Source organism: Herpailurus yagouaroundi, unplaced genomic scaffold (assembly GCF_014898765.1).
Source record: "Herpailurus yagouaroundi ecotype Mexico unplaced genomic scaffold, PumYag 205, whole genome shotgun sequence".
NCBI lineage: Eukaryota > Metazoa > Chordata > Mammalia > Carnivora > Felidae > Herpailurus > Herpailurus yagouaroundi.
The window spans coordinates 4,713,135-4,721,001 of NW_024412436.1; the positions used below are offsets into that span (position 1 = coordinate 4,713,135).

Consider the following 7,867-nt stretch of genomic DNA (forward strand, 5'->3'; position numbering starts at 1 on the left):
CCTAAAAGAATTGTATTAACTCTTTATTCCGGTGCGATTTACGTTTCTCTTCAACTCAGTGTGACAGGCTTCAATCTCTGAAGCGACGTCACTGTTGTCTTATAAGAGCTGCATGAGCAAGGAGGTGCTGTAAAAGCTCCTGGGTGGCTCAGTCGGTTACACGTCTGACTTCAGCTCAGGTCATATCTCATGGTTCACGAGTTCAAGCCCTGCGTCGGGCTCCGTGCTGACAGCTCAGAGCCTGGAGCCTGCTTCGGATTCTGTGTGTTCCTCTCTCTCTGCCCTACCCCCGCTCTCACTCTCTCTCTTTGTCTCTCTCTCTCTCTCTCTCAAAAATAATAAACATTTTAAAATATTTATTTTTAAAAAAAAGCTCCAAAGTTAGTCTAGGACGTCAGAGACTCCATCAGTCATTAAATGACTTAGGCAATCAAGGGTTGTTCTCCCAGGCAGAAATTAGCCCCGAACTATCTGGAGAAAACACCAGAAAGCATAATGATCTGGCTGCATGGCCCACACCATGCAAATAGAGACCCTCGATGCAGAACCAGCTGTCATTTCGTGTGTTTAAAAAGCATCACAGGTTTGGGGCACCTGGGTGGACCAATCGGCTAATTGTCTGACCTCAGCTCGGGTCACGTTCCCGGGGTTGTGTGAGTTCGAGCCCCGCGTCGGGCTCTGTGCTGACAGCTCAGAGCCTGGAGCCTGCTTCAGAATCTGTGTCTCCTTCTCTCTCTGCCCCTCCCCCGTTCACGCTTTGTCTCACTCTGTTTCTCAAAAATAAATCAATGTAAAAAAAAAAAAATTAAAAAAGAAACTTTTATCTGAAGCCAGGTTCCTGTAGTACCTATCCCTCGATTTCTCTGGTCTGGGCAAGTAGGTTCCAAAATTGGCTCTGTAGGATCTGTTTTGAAAGGCAGATTCCTGGACTCCAGCCCTAACGATGCTGATCCCGTAGGTACGGAATGTGCCCAGGAACGTGTTTCTTTTTTTTTTTTTTTTTTAATGTTTATTTATTTATTTTTGAGAGAGAGAGAGAGAGAGCACGAGCAGGGGAGGAGCAGAGAGAGAGGGAGACACAGAATCCGAAACGGGTTCCAGGCTCGAACCGTCAGCCCAGAGCCCGACGCGGGGCTCAAGCCTACGGACCGCGAGATCGTGACCTGAGCTGAAGCTGGACGCTCAACCCAGGCGCCCCTGGAATGTGTGTTTCTAACAGGTGCCCCTGGTGATCCCAGCACGGGGGGCTCCAAGGACCCGTATTTGGAAGCAACGGCTCTGCCCACACCTTCTCCGGCTCCTCAGTCACTGCCCGTGGGCTCTGCCTCAGACGAGGAGCCCTGGGTAACACAGCGTGTTCCTGGGCTCCCCACGCTGACACAGTACCCCGACCCGGACACGTGTCTCTGAGCTCTGCCGTCCCACAAGCTGCACGGCTCTCCTCCTAGCACGCACACACTGCACGCCAAGTTGCATTCGGCCAGTGTTTATTGGGCACCTACTATAGGCAAGACACCGGGTGCTGTGGGGTACAAAGACGAGAAGGCTAGTCCTCACCCTCAAGGGGTTCACAATCTAGGGGGAGAGAGACACATTCACAGGTGACAAAAACACAAGGCAGGATGGGGCGAGCTCCACAAAACGGAGGCAAAAACCGGCGGGGCAGGATCACTCGTGCCCAGGCACCTCAGGGGTGACGCCTCAGCCGGCCCCTGGGGGGGAGGGGCGGGAGTCCCAGAGGCGGGACGGAACCGAGAAGGACAGCTGAGGCGCCGAGAAGGCACAGAGGTGGCAAAGTCCACGGAACGTTGAGACAACAGGCAGAACGTCGACCTCGACGGAAAAGTAGGACGCTAATGGGGTCACGCAGGGAAGCTTGAGGCTCACCGGTCGACGGTGTCCTTCCGGCCAGGAGGTAGGACTTCGTGCTGTAGGCAACGGGGAGCCATGGACGGTTTCTGAGCAAGGGAAGGTCACGGTCTCATCTCCTCCATCCCAGGCACGGAGCTGTGAGTAAACCGTGACTAGCTCTCTGCGCGTTCACGTCACTCGGTGGCCTTACGCCCTCCCTTGGCCTCAGATCAGAAGCCCGGTGGCCACAGATGCTTCACAGGGCGGCACGAGGCTGGAAAGCCTCAGGCCAGGTGAGCTCAGACAGAACAGGAAGTGGGGCCTTCTGGAACCATTTGGGAGTGAGGGGCAGGGCCGAGGGAGGTGCTCAGTGAGCTTTGGTTACCTAAGCGGGTCGCAGATGAGCTGCAGAGAGAAACGGGAGCGCAAAGAGACAGCCTCATCAGACTAAATCATCCCCCGTAAGCCACGCCCCCCCCCCCCCCCCCCAGCTCACTGGGTGAGGCGACCCCGCAGTCTAACTTCCTGGGATCCGCAGGTGGGGTTTCTAAAAGCTCTACGCATAGAAGGTTCTCCACCGACACCCTCCCTAGGATCCTGCCTAACCATCCAGTGAAGAGGGAGAATGGCGCCCTCCCCCACCCGGGCCACCCCAGCCCGAGAAGGGATGCGAGGCCACCGCCGTCCAGGTGGACACGGCAATGCTGGTCAGCGAAGGCTCCCCCAGAACCTCCACGCCGGCCGAAGCGGGTGCCTGGGCAGAGAGGGGCGAAGTCACGGCCGGGCTCCCCAGGAGAAACGTCCCCGGGGAGCTGGCGTGCACGTCTGGGCCCGGCCCGGCGGGGCCCCCGCCGCTGTTACTGATGGTCCACAGGCACGGGTAGGGGCTGCAGAGACAGAGACACAGACGCTTGCTGAGGGCTCGGGCCTCGGGACCGAGGACCCGGCCACGGCTTTCCTTCAGCTCTGACCCGGAGGGCCCAGCCTGTGAGTGAGACCCCTCCCTGGAAGAGAGGGGACGTGACGGACACAACGATCGGAACACCCAGGGTCGGAAAACCCGGGCTCGCGTCCCGGTCTGCCGCTTACTGCCCCCGAGACCCTGGTCTGGGCAATACCTCTGAGCCTCGGCTTCCTCACCTTCAAGATCTGGAGTGATGACAATGCGCACGTTACAGACGCTATCACGAGGGTTAGACAACAACGAGGATACGAGGCCTCGCAAGGGGCGCTCACCCAACGGTGGGCGTTATAATGAACTCCTCCATTGCTGGCTCCCAAACCCAACTGCTTGCTGGAACCACTTAGCAAGCTCTGACGCCTGGGTCCCGCCGCCAGAGAGCCTCAGGTTTTTACCAGTCTGGCGTGCCGCTTGGGGATCAGGCCTTGTTAAAAGCTTTCCGGTCGACAGTAACACGCAGCAAATTTTGCGCCCGAACGTAGATGAAATGACTGCGGTCGGGACAGGCCGGGTAAATGCCAGCGCCCTAAGCCTTCAGCCATCGCGATGTCCTGACATTTTAGAGTCTCTGTTATTGCCTGATAGTGAGCTACGGGAGAAGGGGCTCGTTGCGCAGTGACGGCACTGGACGCATTTGCTGTTCTCCAGCAAAATCGCGACGGGAGTCGGTAACGGGTTAAAAATGCTGCTGGGGAGACTAGAAACAGAAACGCCAGCCTGCACTCCGTGCGATGGTCCAGATACTATAGACCTGGCTGGGCCACACGAAACCTGCAAAAGCCCATGCTCTGGCTGTTTGCTTGTTGTCTGTCTGTTCGTTGGCTCGCTTGGCCTGCTGTGATTTGGGGTCTGACCTCTGGAAGAGGTCTCTTCTACGGCATCGCCCGCGGCAGGGCCCCTTCCTGATGCCTCGTGGGCCAGTGGGAGAACCAAGCACTTGGTGACACCACCTACTGGATGACCTTCAGGACGTCTTTAATGTGTCTGAGCTACGGTTTCTCCAACAGTAAAATAGGGACTTTAACGGCAGCCTCGTGGATGTCGCTGAATACCGTAAACAACGAACAAGATATCTAGGACGGAACCTGCCACGTGATCGTTTACCATCTTCAAGGACTCGCTTTCTCACTTCCTGCCACCACACCCCGAACCCGTGCTTTTCCTTTAGGTAATCCAGCCGCGTACCGACCGATAGGAACAAAACGTGAGCCATAACTGCCAGGCTTCGTTTGCTAGCAGCCACATATTTTAAAAAAGAAAAAAGAAGGAAAAAATGCACTTATTGGTAATAATATCTTATGGAACCAAAAACGTGCAAAATATTATTTCAACATGCATTCAAGGTAAAAAAAAAAAAAAAAAAAAAAGAGTTGAGATGTTTAATTCTTTGTTTCCTACCCAGTCTTCAGACTTCCGTGTACTCACAGTACACGTCCATGGGGACCTGCTGCATTTCAAGGGTTCAGTCTCCGCAGGCGACCGCTGGCTGCTGCATGGGGTAGCCCAGCGCTAGACCCTGATCGCCACAGCCCCATCAGTATCAAAACCATCAAGATCCTAGCAACCCCAGCAACACCCCCGCAAGCTTGTTAAATGCAGAATCTCAGGCTCCAGCCCAGATCTGTCCATCAGACTGTGCATTTTTTTAGAGTTCTTACTTATGTTGAGAGAGAGACTCGGTGAGCAGGGGAGGGGCAGAGAGAGGGGGAGATAGAGAGAATCCCAAGCCGGCTCCGCACTGTCGACACAGAGCCCGATGTGGGGCTCAGTCTCACGCACCGTGAGATCATGACCTGAGCCGAAATCAAGAGTCAGACGCTTAACCAACTGAGCCGCCCAGGCATCCACATTGTGCATTTTAACAGCATCCCAGGTGATTTTTTTTTTTAATGTTTACTTATTTTTGAGAGAGAGAGAGAGAGAGAGAGAGAGAGAGTGCAAGCGGGAAAGGGTCAGAGAGAGAGGGAGACACAGAATCCAAAGCAGGCTCCAGGCTCTGAACTGTCAGCACAGAGCCCGACGCAGGGCTCGAACCCACAAACCAGGAGACCACGACCCGAGCAGAAGTCAGACACTTAACCGACCGAGCCCCCGCCTCCCAGGTGAGACTAACACCCATTCAAGTGTGAGCAGCCCTGCTGTAGACCAAAGCACTACGTTCCCCTAACATTTTCTAGACCAGCAAATCACAAGTTATCAGACATCTCCCAAGACCCACCTTTTCGTTTTGGGTCCCTTTTAGGACCTTCTCAAAACTCTGCACACGGAACTGAACGCAACAGCGGACGTTTACGTGGAACGCTCCTGCTTGCAACGCATCTTAATGTGTGTTCTCCTTCTGAGCTCACCATAACCTACTGAGCCGCTCATACCATTTCCATCTTAGCGATAAGAAAGCGGACGCTCGGTGAGGCTCAGGAAACCGCCTGAAGCCACAAAGCCCATACCAGGTAGAATCAGGACTAAAGCCAGCGTCCGTCAAACTCCAAGGTCCCTCCCTGTCCCTTTCCCCACACCGATCTCCAGAAGTTCGAACGACATGCAGGTCTCTAGTGTGGGAGTTCCGCCTCGGGTCCGGCATGCTACATTCTGCCCTGTTACCTGGATTGCGGGCCAGGCACCCACCGTCTGTTCCCCTGTTCGGATGGGTGGCTTAGGAGAACACCGACAATCCAGGGTCTCAACGTGCTCTCCCCCTCCCTTCTCTCTGAAAGTGAAAAGCCCATCCTGTTTTCATGTTCCCTTCCTAGTGGCTCAGGAGTCAGGACAATGGCTTAGGCCAAGGCACCCGAGGAAGAAGAATGAACTTGAGTCTCCAGTGCTAATGTCAAGACCTCGAGACCACCAATGAGCACGTTGCCGGCGCTGGTCTTACCTAGGCCCTGGATTGATCGGCCCGCTGGTGTGGGGTACAGACAGGATGCTGGTGTGGGGTGTGGAAGATAAGGAAGTCCAGCTGTCGGCTCCGGAGAAGACTTGCAGGTTATTGCTGGAGCTTTCTATCAAATTCACTTTGGGGAAATAACAATAGTTCAGTTGATGGGGTGTGTAGAACACGCAACGATGGAGGCCAATGATATTATTCAAGGGCGAAACGTGGCCGTGGCTCGTGCCACAGGGGCCAATAGTTTGTTAGTGCTTTCCGAGGGAAACGGCAAAGAAGGAAGCCCTCAGGTATACGGAACGCCAACCACATGGCACGTTCCGGTCCTATTTTTCTCGGCACAACAGCGACCTGTCCTCTCCCCTTTGTCCATGAGGCTCAGAGAGGAGAGGTGATCTGCGCTTCATGACACAGACCCGTCTGACTCATCACCACCCTCACGCCCCCTGAAGAACGGATCGTGTCAGCATCCCCTCAACACAGGCCGAAGGGCCCGCCAGTGCCCCAGACGAGATTTTCAAGGACCCACACCTTATTCTTCTCAGCAACCCCAAGTACATTTAAACACCTCAAGAACAGTGTCTTCTACGTCTTTGGCTCTCCATGTGCACAAATGGTGTGCATAAATAAGAGAGAGGAGGGAGGCAGGCCGAGGAGAGCGAGGAAGAACATTCCAGTGCGCACACCTGGCTGGCCCAGTCGCTCCTCGTCAGGATGGGGCACTTGCAACTTCTTCAGCCCCAGCTCTGTTTCCTCCGCCTTTCCCTCCACGCTCTGTTCCAAATCCGTTCCCCGGACACCCTGGGTCCCCTCTCCCCCCCACCCCCGGGCCTTTGCTCACCCCACTCCTACCTCAGGGCCCTTCGCCTCTCCTGGGCCCCCTGCCTTCCGCCTTCCGCCTCTGCTCACCCCCACCTCTGTCCGCTTCTATTCACCCTGCGAATCTCAACTTAACGGTTAACCCCTCCGGGGCAGTTACGGCTGCTCGTTTCCCTCCGTTCCCACAGCACCTGGGCTTAAGTGTGTTCTAGAATGTCTCTCAGACTGTAACGTGCAGGAGAATCACCTAGGGATCTCATTAAAATGTAGGCTCGTCCAGAAGGAGAGCCCGAGAGTCTACCTTTCTAACGAGTTCCCAGGTGATGCTGTAGGTCCGAGGGCCACACGAGAGCTCTCACTGCCTGGTGTTACGATTCGGTATTCATGTATCCGCATGGGCCCGAGTTTCCTCAGGGAAGAAACTATCCCTTCATCACCCTCCCGTCCACTGTCTGGACGAGGGCCTGGCGTGTAGCAGGGGCTCAGAAGCTGTGTTTTACGTGCTGACCGTGGGAAAGGACCGGGAAGCAGAGCGAGAACGCTGCCCACTTTCTGGTGTCATTAAGCTACATTCTATTCCTTCCCGGAAGCAGCCCTCAAGGCTGCTGGGAGTGGCACACGAAGGGACACAGAGACAGGCAGCCGGTGACCCAGAAAGCCCTCTGCAGACAGAGCTCAGGGTGGGATCTTAACCCTCTCCTCTGACTCCCATGCCACGAATCTCACTTATTTCTTTAGACAACAACAACAAAAAAATGTTTAATGTTTCCTCATCTTTATTTCAAATCAGAGAGACAGAGAGAGAGAGACAGAATCCCCAGCAGCCTCCGCACCATCACCGCAGACCTCGAGCTCACGAATCGTGAGATCAGGACCTGAGCCAACATCAGGAACAACCCAGAGTCTGGGTCTTTAGGAAGACCCAGAGGTCTTCCTAAAAGCTCCCCAGTTCTGGGCCCCGCGTCCCCCGGACGTAATACAAGTGAAGAAAAGAGCCCTGCGGAGGCGGTGAGCAGAGGACCTTCACCCCCATGAGAAACCAGGAGACGGAGCGTCTTACGAAACAATTATAAAACACGAATAATGTTATAACTACATAACCAACTATTAGTATACAAAATAAAACATTAAAATGATAGGGCGCCTGGGTGGCCCAGTCGGTTAAGCGTCCGACTTCGGCTCGGGTCACGATCTCACGGGTCGCGGGTTCGAGCCCCGTGTCAGGCTCTGGGCTGCCAGCTCGGAGCCTGGAGCCTACTTTGGACTCTGTGTCCCACTCCCTCCCTGCCCCTCCCCTGCTCACGCTCTGTCTCTCTCTCTCTCTCTCAAAAATAAAGAAACACGAAAAGTTT

The 7,867-nt window shown here is 54.8% G+C and overlaps 1 protein-coding gene across 1 annotated transcript in view; it reads right to left on the reverse strand.

Annotated features, from left to right (window-relative positions):
- Positions 1 to 1,470: 1,470 nt before the first annotated feature.
- Positions 1,471 to 7,867, reverse strand: part of TBX19 (T-box transcription factor 19) — a 24,165-nt gene continuing 17,768 nt past the window's right edge. The window contains exons 6-7 of the mRNA XM_040451743.1: positions 5,688 to 5,918; positions 1,471 to 2,738 (exon numbers count right to left, since the gene is read on the reverse strand). Of these exons, the coding sequence (XP_040307677.1) occupies positions 2,453 to 2,738; positions 5,688 to 5,918 (517 nt within the window). The 3' untranslated portion in view covers positions 1,471 to 2,452. The remainder of the gene's footprint in view (positions 2,739 to 5,687; positions 5,919 to 7,867) is intronic.